The following is a 14,936-nucleotide window of genomic DNA, read 5'->3' as shown; positions in this document are numbered from 1 at the left end:
ACACTTGAGTTCATAATGAGGCCTGGTAACCAGCTAATTTGGCTGTCAGAGAGAGAAGAGAAAAAATTTGAGATTGGATTCCAAGTTAGAGGTTGAATCAGTTAAATCAATGATGGCAGTAGTCAGCGAGATCAAGAAGGTAGGCAGAGGTTAGTACTGTAGCTGGACTGAGGATGGAAATAAAAGCTTAGCTATGTCCTTTTTGAATCATAGAGATTTCTTATTCACCGAAGTAGAAATGCCTAATAAATAATCAGTTACTAATTAGAAACTAAGGTGAGATGTTTAGAGATATTGTGAAAAATGGCTGGAGATAGATATTTGAGGTACATCAGAAAAATGCTATAATCAACCCTTTGATAAATGCTTGGCTCTCTGAGGGTCATGAAGAGCATGAGGTACAAGGAGGATTATTCTTAAAATTTATTTTAAATATGAGAGTCTCAAATATTGGACATGAAAAACCTGCCAGTAAAAAATGAAGCTGATTATAGCTGAGAGAATAAAAATAATTTACAATGAAAAAGTAAATTTTAGAAGTAAAGTACAATGCAAAAGTGGTTCAGTAAAAGTAAATTACAATGCAAAAGTCATTCAAATGGTAAAAAAAATCTGCTTGAAATGCAGGAGACCTGGGTTAAATTCCTGGATGGGGAAGATTCCCTGAAGAAGGGAATGCCACCCACTCCAGTATTCTTGCCTGGAGAATTCCATGGGTCAGAGGAGACTGGTGGGCTACAGTCCAAGAAGTCGCAAAGAGTCGGACATGACTGAATGACTAACATTCTTACTTTGGGCTTCCCAGGTGGCACTAGTGGTAAAGAACTTGACTGCCAGTGTAGGAGACTGTATGAGACACAGGTTTGATCCTTGGGTGGGAGAGATGCCCTGGAGGGTGGCATGGCAACCCTCTCCAGTATTCTTGCCTGGAGAGTCCCATGGACAGAGGAGCCTGGTGGGCTACAGTCCATTGGGTCACAAAGAATCAGACATGACTAAAGTGACAGCACAGAACAGTGTGATTCAAAACTTTGAACTTGGTTATTAATGTACTGGATAACCTAGGGCTCATGCCTGATCAGCTGCTTCAGTTGTGTCCGACTCTTTGTAACCCTATGGACTGTAGCTGTACAGGCTTCTCTGCCCATGGGATTCTCCAGGCAAGGAGACTGGAGTGGGTTGCTATGCCCTCCTCCAGGGGATATTCCTGACCCCAGGGGATATTCAAACCCATGTCTTGGCAAGTAGGTTCTTTACCACTAGTGCCACCTGGGAAGCCCATTAAGAACTGTCTAAAACAGGAAAAGAGCATCATTTCGTCTGGGACAGAAACAACATGAATGGGTTTGGATTTGAATTAAAAAAAAAAAAAAACTAACATAAGAAAGGAATGCATTGATTTATCTGAAGATGGCTAATTTCCAGTTTTCTGGTACTATTAAATGTAGTATTTCACCTTGCATTTGAGCATCATTTGGTATTTTAATTTCCAAATTGAATATTAATAAGTTATTAGATGTGGGCTCTGCTGTGATATTAAGAAAATAGATATTGTCTGAAAAACCCTGATGAGACAGTGACGTCTCTTAGAGACATATGGACATATTTTGAACTTATCCATAAGCAAGTCAATTTATTTGGATTTCAATTTCCTGCTAAAATGAGAATTTTAGACTAATTAATTAATTCAGCAAATATTTATTCATTGCTTTCTTTTTGCCAATTTTGGAAGGAAACTCATTCAGATATATACTGGTTGGGAGAGATTATCTTTATTCCTGTCTGTTGATATTTTGGATAAAGCAGTAGGATAAACAAAGAGGTTGTTTGTGTGTGTGTGTTGTGTGTATGTGTGTATGTTGATGAAGTCTGGGTATAAAGATGTTTGGTCTGCTGTAATTCAAACTGATTTGGAAAAGCTGAATGCCAAGTTTTCCTTTTTTTTTTTTAATTTGTAACATGTCTGTAATATGATCAATCCATTTTTTATCACTTTATTTTCACTATGTCATTTAATTGTTTATTGTAAGGTGTAGCCATCAATTTTCTTTTTCTTTTCATTTTTTAATGTTTGTGGTTATAGCATCTTTCTTTTTTAAAAAAGTAATTTATTTTTATAAAAATATATATATTTTAAGTGCTATTTATGTTTTCATTATGCTGACTCATATATTTCCCTTGTTATCTTGAAATACATACATTTTATGTATATTTATAAATATATGTATTTTTTTTCCTGGGAATACTATGCAAAAACTCATACTCCCTCTCAATAATACTTTTTATAGTTCATATAATAAGCAATATTGTTTTTCTATTTTTGAATCCTGACTCGTAAACTTTGCTGATGTCAACAGCCTATTAATAAGGGAGAATTTCCCTAGTGGCTGAGAGTGTAGTTTGAAATCAACTCTAAGGTCCCTTAATGAATTACTTAAGCATATATGTTAAAAATAGATTGAATAAAACTTCATTAAATAAATGAATAAAGTGGCTGGTGATGAAGAATGGATTAGACAAGATTCCCTTCCTATTTGACAGTATTCCTAACTAACAGTATTATCTTGTCATAGCCCATGGGTCACCAGGGATATATTTGGGACAAGGGTCAAATTTGATTAGAAGCTGCCAAATCTAGGGATATTTTACTAACTGACTCTAAATGTCAGTAATGGATTGGCAGATATTGGCACATGAAGTGTAGCAGCTATAGCATATAGAATTAAACTATTACTATACCTGTAGGCATGTATACCTAATGGTAAGGTCAGTCAGTTCCTTTGAAAAGGTTAAAATCAGACTGCTGCTGCTGCTAAGTCGCTTCAGTTGTGTCCGACTCTGTGCAACCCCATAGACAGCAGCCCACCAGGCTTCCCCATCCCTGGGATTCTCCAGGCAAGAACACTGGAGTGGGTTGCCATTTCTTTCTCCAATGCATGAAAGTGAAAAGTGAAAGTGAAATCGCTCAGTGGTGTCCGACTCCCAGCGACCCCATGGACTGCAGCCTACCAGGCTCCTCCATCCACTGGATTTTCCAGGCAAGAGTACTGGAGTGGGGTGCCATTGCCTTCTAATTAGGAATAAAATATGTTGCATTTTTTTTCTGATATGCAAAATGGATATTATTGTGGCAGTTTAGAAAACCCATATATGTTTTTATAGTTCTACTTTGGTAGGTTCAATTATTTTTAAAAATTAGTCTTCTCCAAGAGCCTTTTTCAATGAATATAGGCTTATGCTATTGGTTAAAATAAGTAACAAATTATTAAAATTCAAAATTCCTTCCCTGTTCAGGTTAGGATATAATCTTTATGTGTCCTGAGGCCTGACCCTGTATGACAGCAATTATTTTCAATTATTCTGTGATCTAGTGTGAGATAGGAAGCAGCAGTCCAGTTTAAGACCTGTCTCCATCTCTGCCTTCCCGTACAAATAAATACTTTACCCTTCCTGGAAAGTAATAATAATAGTAAGAGGGTATTTTAAGAGTATTTCCAGAGGTTTGGAAATATTGGTTTATGATAAAGGGAACTGCTGAAAACCTTGGGGCTCCCAATTAAAAAAAAAAAAGAATTTCCTGGCCCCTTTCCTGCTGCTGCTGCTACTGCTGCTAAGTCACTTCAGTCGTGTCCAACTCTGTGCGACCCCATAGACGGCAGCCACCAGGCTCCCCCGTCCCTGGGATTCTCCAGGCAAGAACACTGGAGTGGGTTGCCATTTCCTTCTCCAATGCATGAAAGTGAAAAGTGAAAGTGAAATCGCTCAGTCCTGTCTGACTCTTAGCAACCCCATGCACTGCAGCCCACCACGCTCCTCCGTCCATGGGATTTTCCAGGCAAGAGTGCTGGAGTAGGGTGCCACTGGCTTCTCTGGCCCCTTTCCTAAACTTATTGAATCAGAAAGTAGAAGAGGACCAGACATTTTTACTTTAAATGCCTTTATGTGATTCTTAGAGTCTACCCGGCGTTGGTCACACTGATGTGTCTAATTATTCTCCCATGGGAAAATTAATAGTGGTGTTTAGTTTAGTGTTAGTTTCATTAAACTGGATTTTCTAACACATTTCATCATGCTCTAGAAGTAATGTGTATTCTTGGATGGTCTTTGAGCTTTATTTGTTTCATTTAAAGACTAATCTGATAATTGAAGCTTTTTACTTTGGCCACCTGATGCGAAGAACTGACTCATTTGAAAAGACCATGATGCTGGGAAAGATTGAAGGTGGGAGGATAAGGGGATGACAGAGGATAAGATGGTTGGATGGCATCACTGACTCAATGTACATGAGTTTGACTACACTCTGGGAGTTGTTGATGGACAGGGAGGCCTTGCGTGCTGCTGTCCACAGGGTTGCAGCTGAACTGAACTGAGAAGCATGTTACAGAACCCGAAGTGTTCATCTTGGTGGCAGGGGCACAATTTCACCATTCATAGAAATAAATATTGAATTACAATACAATAAATATTGGATTACAATCCAACTAGAAAGTACCTCCAGAGAGCATTTCATCAAGTCTGCTGTCTTTAATTAAGTGGAGGTCTGAAGCATTCAAAAGAGATTTCCCTTAAATACTGACAAAGACTCAGGAAGCCCATTCAGAGTCTCATTACAGTGTTTTTATCACTCTAATAGTCAATAAATTCTTCTTCACGTTCAACTCAAATCACCTCTGCATTAACCTGAGCATTTTTCTTATTCAAACCTCCAAGTTTGTAACCAAAAACAGCCTAGCACTAAAATTATTCAACATTTATTTAATGGACACAGTGTGTTTCATGGACACAGTTTGTCGAAATTTGATCAATAAACAGAAATCATCTAGGCAGCATAGAGGTGAAGATCTTTGATTGCTAATTGGAATAAAGTGAAATAAAAATAAAATAAGCATACTTTAAAATGTGCTTAGCAATGTAATTGGGGGCTACCCAGGATACTTGTCATGTAGACAGCTGCTGGTTGGGAGAAAGGAAGAGTTTTCTGTCTCTTATTTATCTGAATATTTTGCCTTCAGAATTAGACACACAATATTCCTTTTCCCCATTTAGGTCTTTTTCTTCCCAAATCTTCCTGCCAGTTTGCACATCAATTATGTTTGCTTAATCTCCCAATTAGGGGTAGAGGGCTTAACAACACTGATAGGAGATCAAAGGGCAGGTCAGTGTGATTAAATTTCAGACAAAAAATAATCAGTCACTCAATCAGTCAAATGGTGGAAGTGACCTAGAGTTGTCCCATTTTCACTGGATAGAATAATGGTTTTCAGCTCTAGACTACATATTTTAAATCCCTTGGGAAGCTTATTAAAAGTATCAAATCCTAGAACATAGGAGGAAATGTTGATTTAATAGGAATTAGGTGATTCTCAGGCATTTTTTAAAGTACTCTATATCCTGCTATTCCAATGAGGTCTGTGGATTATTAAACTGTGACATAACCTGAGATCTTATTAGAATGGACAGTCTTGGGCCCCACTGATTTTCGACTAGATGAAAATCTTCACTGATGCAAGAATCCCCATACTAAAGCTTGAAAGACCCTTTTCAGTGATCTTATATAAAGCCTTCTTCAGAGTCACTTAATAGAGGAAGTGAAGAGAAGCAGAAGGCAATCAAGGTGAGATGATGGAGGAGATGATGAAGGAGGAAAGGATAGAGAAGAAGGAGAAAAGGGAAAGATAAAAACTTGGGACAGAAATCATTTTACTTTGTTACTGTGACATCAGTGCTCTGATTGTACCACTTATGAATGCTCATTATCCTTTTAGTATCTCATAAGAAGTAAATATTTTATTAATAAATTGCCAAATTTCTTCAAATAAGATTAATTTGTTCTAAGGGAATAACTTTAAGTATAGTTATTATTATATTTAAAGCAGTAATTAAGTCCTCATTTTTATTACTGAAACACTGATGTCATAAAGCTTCTTATAAACAGTTTGTTTATTTTTTTGAGATGATAGATATTCTCTCAGTAGTGTCCCCTTATTACTACAAGATGCTCGGCTCTTAAACTTTACCCATTTGATTCTCATGGATATTTTGAATTGATCCCTATTCCCAGTTTCAATTTTACTGACCCTAATAAGCGTTTTAATTTCACCTGTTTCATCTTTTATATTAAATAATCACAGATACTGATGTACCACGAAAGAATAAACTAGGTAAAATTCAACCCAAATATTGTAAAGCACCCACTGAAGCAACTTAGAAAAGATACTAAATACAGGGGGGGAAATCTAATGAAATAATAGTCAAGCTAGGATGGAAATTAATATAACCAAAGCAATTATAAGTTAATGTTACCGGGGAGGCTAAGTGAATTATCTCATTGATTTCAGGATTTGTTTTTTGTTTTGTATTTCCATCACAATGAAATATGAGTATAGTTTGATGTGTTTAATTCATATTAAGTAATGCTTATTAATCAGCAAGTGCCATTAAATAGATTGTACAAAGGGAAAGTTTTCTTTCTGAAAGCAAAACTCATAACAAAGTGAAGAAATGTTTCTTAATAGTGTCTCAGCATTGTTATAGATTAAGCTTATTGCTGTCTTCTTTTGTTTATTATATCTGTCAAGCAAAGCTTTTTAAATACATTTCATGCTTACTGAACTCCAGGCATGTGAAAACTGACAGCAATTAATGCTTTTCTTTTTTAGTGTTAAATGCATCTTACCTTTAAAATATCAATTATAGACTGTTTCTAATCAAACCCCAGAATTAACTTCTAATATTTAAGTCAAATTTTTTAAAAAATAATGACTTAGAAGAACATTTCTTTGCATGTTCCTGAAGTGGAATGGCATCTCTAAGATCAAAATATCCTGAGAAAATATGAGATAGATGGCCACTCTATGGGAGAAATTGCTATTTTGAAAAATTTAAAGTTGACCACACATATGATTGACTAGTTTAAATGCATGTTTTAACAGTTCCACATTATAGTAATTATTACTGAACATAAGGTTGTACAGCAGTGGCCACAGGACTGGAAAAGGTCAGTTTTCATTCCAATCCCAAAGAGACTCAATAACAAAGAATGTTCAAAGTACAGTACAATTGCACTCATCTCACCTGCTAGCAAGGTTACACTCAAAATCCTTCAAGCTAGGCTTCAGCAATATGTGAACTGAGAACTTCTAAATGTGCAAGCTGGGTTTCAAAGAGGTGGAAGAAGCAGAGGTCAAATTGCCAACATCCAGTGGATCATGGAGAAAGCAAGGTAGGTCCAGAAAAACACTTACTTCTGCTTCATTGACTACACTAGAGCCTTTGACTGGGTGGGTCACAGCAAACTGTGGAAAATTTTTAAAGAGATGGGAATACCAGACCACCTTATCTATCTCCTGAGGAACCTGTATGTAGGTCAAGAAACAACAGTTAGAACAAGACATGGAACAACAGACTGGTTCCAAATCGGGAAAGAAGTGTGTCAAGGCTGTATATTGTCACCCTGCTTATTTAACTTGTATGCAGAATACATCATGAGAAATGCCAGACTGGATGAAACACAAGCTGGTATCAAGATTGCCGGGAGAAATATCAATAACCTCAGACACACAGATGACACCACCCTCATGGCATAAAGCAAGAGGAACTAAATAGCCTCTTGATGAAAGTGAAAGAGGAGAGTGGAAAAAGCTGGCTTGAAACTCAGTGTTAAAAAAACTAAGATCATGGCATCTGTGCCATCACTTCATGGCAAACAGGAGGGGAAAACGTAGGGGCAGTGACAGATTTTATTTTCTTGAGCTCCAGAATCACTGCAGATGGTGACTGCAGCCATGAAATTAAAAGACACTTGCTCTCTGGAAGGAAAGTTATGACAAATCTAGCCAGCGTATTTAAGAGCAGAGACATCACTTTGCTGACAAAGGGCCATACATTCAAAGCTGTGGTTTTTGCAGTAGTTATGTATGGATATGAGAGTTCTACCATAAACAACGCTGAGCACCAAAGAATTGATTCTTTTGAGTTATGGTGCTAGAAAAGACTCTTGAGACTCCTGTGGAGTGAAAGGACATCAAATCAGTCCATTCTAAAGTAAATCATCCCTAATATTCATTTGAAATACTGATGCTGAAGCTGAAGCTCTAGTACTTTTTTCACCTGATGTGAAGAGCCAACTCATTGGAAAAGACCCCACTTAAAGGAAAGACTGAAGGCAAAAGAGAAGAGGCTGCAGAAGATGAGATGATTACACAGTCACCCACTCACTCAATGAACATGAATTTGAGCAAATTCTGGGAGATAATGGAGGACAGAAGAGCCTGGCATGCTGCAATCTATGGGGTTCCAAACAGTCAGACATGACTTAGCTACTGAACAACAGCAACAATCAAGGTTGCACTGTGTTCATTCTTTTTCTAATGTATTATTTTTACATTTAAATAGTATAATGATGAGATAAATTATTCACATGAACATTTATTAAATAATGTATTAAAATACAATTATGGTTATTTGTTTAAATGTTATCTACATTAATTTCCTAATTTAGTAGGAAAGACCAAAGTATATAAATGAAGAGAAATGGAGACATTTTGTATAGTTAGCTTAAAGCACCATAGAGTAAAACATGGAAATTAACACCTAGACATATATGTCTAGTATTAAAATACAGGATGATTTATAGAATATGATTGCTGTTTCACGTCATGTTATTTTCCAGCTAAGCAATGCCTGTCAACCAAAAGCAAATTAGTAGACTGTCCTGTGATAACACTGATTTCATGTCTAGTAATATGATCACTTAGCATGAGTCTACCATTTCAATTAGCAACTCTTAATACTTTGAAGTCCACGGGATGTGACTCAGATGGTAAAGAATCTTCCTCCAGTTCAGGAGAGCTGGGTTTGATCCCTAGGTTGGGAAGATCCCCTTGAGAAGGGAATGGCATCTCACTCCAGTATTACCTGGAGAATTTCATGGACAGGAGAGCCTGGCAGGCTGCAGTCCGTGGGGTCACAAAGAGTTGGACACAACTGAGCGACTAACACGAGCCTTGTTGAATCTGAAAGAAAGAAATTGTATTTGAATCTGTTCTTTCCAAAAATGTCTATTAAACTATTTCCTTTATATGATATTAATTACTAATTAGGACATCTAAATAAATGTAACAATTGGTTAAAAATAAGATTAAGCACAATGTATGAATATTAGCATTAATGAGTAGATAAAATTCATTGACTATATTTCATATATATAATATATATGTAATATGTATGTAAACTCATTGTGTTCTGTTAGTTGCTCAGTCATGTCTGATTCTTTGTGACCCCAAGGACTGCAGCCCGCCAGGCTCCTCTATCCCCAGAATTATACAGGCAGGAATACTGCAGTGGGTTGCCATTCCCTTCTCTAGGCGATCTTCCCAAACTAGGGATTGAAACCAGGTCTCCTGCACTTCAGGCAGATTCTTTACCATCTGAGCCAAATCCCATGGACTGCAAGGAGATTAAACCAGTCAGTCCTAAAGGAACCTGATTATTTTGGAAGGATTGATGCTATAACTGAAGCTCCAACACTCTGGCCACCTAATGCAAAGAGCCAACTCATTAGTAAAGATCCAGATGCTGGGAAAGATTGAAGATAGGAGGAAGAGGGGACAATAGAGAATGAGATGGTTGAATGGCATCACCAGCTCAATGCACATGACTTTGAGCAAACCCCAGAAGATAGTGAAGGACAGGGAAGCCTGGCATGCTGCAGTCTATGGGGTTGCAGAGTCGGACATGACTGAGTGAGTGAACAACAACATATGTATGTTTATGTATAATGTGTTTATAAATACAAATAAAATTTACATGGATCCAGGTACAGTTCTAACACTGGAATATACCATAAAACAAAGTGTAATAAATAAGTTGTAAAATATATGAGATGGTGATAGATGCTATAACAGAGATACAAGGGGGAAGAAGGGGAAGAAGGAAAGAGGACAAGAAGAGAGAGGAGGAAAGTCCGTAAGGCATCAGTGGTTTGGAAAGGATTTAGCTTATGTATTAAGTAAGGATAGACTTCATTGAGAAGGTAAGATTAGAGCAAAGACTTGAAGGTTTAGGGCCAGGTCAAATTGACTTATTTTGTAGTATTTTATACTAGAATATTTACAGAAGAAATTACTTACTTCAAAATAATTACCTAAATTGCAAATATCAAATATGCTCTCATATATGTGATCTGAAATTTTGTTCTGTTTCAAAACCTTTAAACTTACATGAAATATCATATGACAATTTTTACAAAATAAAAACAAGAGAGAGGATGAGTTCAAGTACTGTTTTAGTTTAAACTTTATTTGTTATTTGTTGACTACATAGGGAGGAATGTAATAATTTCAAATGGAAAAATATAAAAATTATATAGTTTATGAATATAATCATCATGTTCAATTGAAAAAGACCCAAGTGAATCTATGGAATCATGAAATAATCAATGGTAGAATATAAGGATCTAATAATAGATACAAACAATGATTGTAAGGTATTTTCATTTTGGTACGCTCTGTTTCTTAGTATTTTAATATTTGTCTGTTTACATTTTTAGTGCCCAACCCATTTAACTGTCAATATATTTCCTTTTCCTCTAACAAGTACGTTATGCACTCAATAAACAGATATTTCTGAGTTGGCATTATGTGACTTTTGTTACTTGGAGGGAATACTTATTTAGTGTCTATTAACTGCCAAACAAAATACCAGGGATGTAAATATGAATAACATGACATACTTCAGTAAAATGCTCTAATAGTTTACTGGGGGAGCAGACATGGAAAAAATAAATACAATATGTTACAGTAAGCACAATAATAATATCTAATGGTTGCTGAGCACTATTAATAGGAGCCATGTTAGGCACTATACCCATATCTCTATTTGTGTCTTCAAGTCCATTACACAGGAACTCATACTAATCCCATATTAAAAATGGTGAAGTGAAATACAGAGTGGCGAGATAACATGTCATATCAGAAGAACAAAATTTGAATTTGAGTTTGAATGATCCTAGACCCTCAGAGCTCATAGATTCATGTATTAACTTTGCCTTCTTGGTTGTTCAGAAGCATGTACATCAGATTAACTCAGAATGGAGCTGTGTCTGAAAAAGTTTCAGAACAAAAACAGAACGTTACCTTGATCTTATGGATGAGTATTTGCTAGACAGAGAAGATAGTTTATTTTATTTTATTTTTTGTCATGAAGGAATACACTGTGACAAGGCAGTGAAAATCACAAATGCATACCATGAAAGGAACTGAGGATCACAAGTGGTATTTCTGTGTGTCTGAATGTGAAGGTCGATTGAGAGTAGTGAGAGATGCCAGTAGAAATAGAAATGGTGGTCAACTGATGGAGGACTTTTATCCCTTGCTATGGGTTTACAGCTCTATTGCAGAGTTGAAAAGTAAGGTTCATACAGAGGAGGTACTGACACTGATTTATATGCAACAGCTTATATTTTCAAGTCATTACTTTTATTATGGCATACAGGGTTATTTGTGACCTGAGAGACCTTTTAGAAGGCTATGCAATATTTAGAGGTAAATCTCAGAATGAAGTTGGCGTAGAGAGCAGGGAAGAAAGAAGAACATCTATTGGTAGTACTTGGGAGTTTTATTAAGTGTGAAACCTGAGGGTAGAGGAAAAGGAGAACTAGAATACATGTCCAGAATTTTAGTTGAAGTGTTGGATGGATGAGTTTATCAGTAATTGAGGTAAGGGAACAAATAACAGAGAGATACCCTATGGTGGAGGTGGGGAAAGGATGCATTCCATTGTGTGCATATAAATAGGGAATTTTCCAGACAATGAGAAATGCATGTCGCATCTTGATAGAGATTTCAGATCTGAATCTAATGTCATCTACCTACAGATAGTATACAAAATAGAGAAGCTTTGAAGAACTCAAAGAGGTGGGAAGAAACAAGGCTGAAGAAATACAGAACCAAGAAATGATGGGTTACACATATGTTGTATAATTCATTTCTCTATGTACTTTAAAAATATCTCTTTGGAATAAGTATGATAAGCAGAAATGTGTCCCTTAATGCTATGATTTTGTTGTCCAGCGTATATAGCTTGATTTACTAAAGTAAACCTTGACAGCATGATGCTGTCAACTAAGACTGAAGAATGTTATAAGAAAAACTAATGGAAATTTTTATTGTGTTTACTATGAATATGTCTTCCTCCTTCCTTCCTGTTTCTTTGAGGATATTTCTCTATCCCTTGTAAGTCCCTCTTTTTGAGAAATTTTGGTAGAAATTTCAGTTAAATCTCAGGAATAGAAACATTTGTGCTACTACAGAGGCGTTATCTACCTATCTTTGTCTATCTATGTTTATCTATCTACCTACCTACCTATTTGTCTGTCACCTATCCATTTATCACCCATCATCTATCTATCTGATAGGAGTGATATAAAGTATAATGTGAAGCATGTAAGAGTTTATGTTTTCATTTTTTTGCATTGGCTAGCAAAAATCAGGGACTCATTTCTGGGGACACTTTCTGCTGTAGGCCCTCACGGTGCACATTGTAAATAGACTTTGCTGCCGACTCCATTTTTAGCAACCTTGCCAGAATGCCTCTCGTTCAATTTTTCTAAATTTGATTCTTTCTTCCTAATTGTGTGATTTTTGTAAAGCACTGTGTTTGCTTGAAAAAGAATGGATCTAAAAACAAATTCATGTATTAATTTTGAAGGATTTTGTAGAGTAATTTTGATTAATTGCCAACTTCAGGCAGTAAATGTTTGCTGAGCTGAGTCAGTGATGGTTGAGCATATTGTTACTTACTCCAGGGCTCAGCTTTTCTCAGCTACTCCAAATCACCTTAAGTTTCTCTTGGCGGCTGACTTTGATGAGGTGCTCTCTCTGTCTTCTGCAGTGACAAGGACTGTGTGTGCGGAACAGTGTGATGGCAGATGCTATGGACCCTACGTGAGTGATTGCTGTCACCGAGAATGTGCTGGGGGCTGTTCGGGACCGAAGGACACCGACTGCTTTGTGAGTCTGGCAGCTCTCCCTTTCACTCTCTGATCCTCCCTTTCCTCCTAGTCTGACTCAGGTATATCAAATCTTTAACATCACTTGTGGTAAAGAACCCACTTGCCAATGCAGGAGGTGTGAGATGCAGGTTCAGTCCCTGGGTGGGTAAGATCCCTTGGAGGAGGGCATGGCAACTCTCTCCAGTATTCTTGCCTGGAGAATCCTCATGGACAGAGGAACCTGGAAGGCTACAATCACAAAGAGTCAGACATGACTGAAGTGACTTGGCATGCATGCAAGATAAGATCAGATGTTACTATTTTAGGGTTAAGAAAGATGCTATGATTTCCTGAAAGTCATTCTCTTACTGGGTGGCTATCGATTAACTAGGATTGTTCTGCCCTAGAATAAATGTATTATGCCTTTCTGATATAGTTTATATTACAAGTGAGATGTAATTGGACAGTCTAAAGGAGAACATATGAATATCTTTAAAAAAGCTAACAGTATCCTTCCAAAATTTACCGTGATTACCTGTGTATGTTATTGCATCACTGAGTTGAGTCTTCTGAGTGGGGGCACTTGTATTTTCTCTCTCAAATATAAATTCAAGATTAAAGCAGATAAATTTATGAATTAAACTGTCTTATAGTTTATATTGTTTACAAGCTAATATTATTCAAAATTTATAAGATTTATAAATGCATGCTTAAAGCAATTTATATGCTAATCTGTGTGATTTTATTTTAGAAGAGGACACTTTTACATCCTCAAAATTAACATTTATAGCTTGTCGGGGCCACTTTTTAATTACTTTTTGATATCCCTGATAAAGTTCTTTCTATTCCATTGAATATATATAGGCAATTCTGTGAGTTACAGTTAATGCAGTTTCATACACACAGAGCATTAGTTTCATTTTAAGCCAAAAATCATAAAATAATAAACAATTTTTGTTACTAAAATGTACACAGGAATATATTTTGTTCCTCCACATCAAATATCCATAGAAAAAACAGATGCATTTAGAACTGAGGATTTTTTTTTTTTCAAATTGGCACTTAATTCTGCTCAAGCAAACCATAGATTATACCTCTCATGATATAGAAACACAGTAATTTATTACTTCTCTTGATGTCACAAAAAACTTAATTTGTCTGTCCTAATTTTATAGTGAAACAAAAGTGTAGGGAGGAAAGAAGGAAGGAGAGGGAAATATTAAAAATGTACAGAAGATGCTCAGCAGACCCTTTCCCTTACCTCTCACCAGACATGAGATGTAAGCTTGATCTGAAAGATGCTGAACAGGGATTGTGTTAGCAATTCCAAAACAGTACTGACAATAAAAATGAGCAATAGCTCTTAACTTTCACTTAGAAGTTTTTCACTGAATTTTTTTTCGTGGTTCCCTTATCACCATAAGCAGAATGCCGAGTGAGCTTCAGAATTCTCATTTCACTACTTTTATTAAACGGTCCACTGATTCCACTTTGGCATTTGGTAGAGAATGTTCAAGAATGCCAGACCAAGGCCTTGGTGTAAGTTATTGTTTTGTATGCTGTCTGGAAGGTAAACTTGTTTGATCTCTCTGGCTTATGTCCCTTTTTTGCCAAGCAATCTGAGCGCAACACTGTATAAAATATATTAGTAAAGCAATTATGAGGACACATGAAGTTTTATAGCCATAAATTAAAGCTTACTGAGTTTTCTACATTGGTTTTTATTAGATTCTTCCTGGAAAGTGTCATCTTACAGAATAATGTATCATCAGTGAGTCTCGTTCTGATTATGCATCTCATAGACCATCGTCTGGGAATTGTCATGTTTGTGATAAAGTGCTTGCTAAAACAACAATTGATTAAGAAAATGTTTTGAGGAAACAGAATAAATTAGTGCTTATTAATAATCATACATCTAATTTATGCTGATATGTAAAATATAGCT

General features: G+C 36.3%; 1 protein-coding gene across 1 annotated transcript in view; it reads left to right on the top strand.

Moving 5' to 3' along the window:
• ERBB4 (erb-b2 receptor tyrosine kinase 4) overlaps positions 1-14,936 on the top strand; it is a 770,675-nt gene that overhangs the window by 425,337 nt on the left and 330,402 nt on the right. The window contains exon 8 of the mRNA XM_052653380.1: positions 12,892-13,010. Coding sequence (XP_052509340.1) covers positions 12,892-13,010 — 119 coding nt within the window. The remainder of the gene's footprint in view (positions 1-12,891; positions 13,011-14,936) is intronic.

The sequence above is a fragment of the Budorcas taxicolor genome, chromosome 2 (genome assembly GCF_023091745.1).
Source record: "Budorcas taxicolor isolate Tak-1 chromosome 2, Takin1.1, whole genome shotgun sequence".
Lineage (NCBI taxonomy): Eukaryota > Metazoa > Chordata > Mammalia > Artiodactyla > Bovidae > Budorcas > Budorcas taxicolor.
This window is presented reverse-complemented; position numbering and strand designations above follow the sequence as displayed.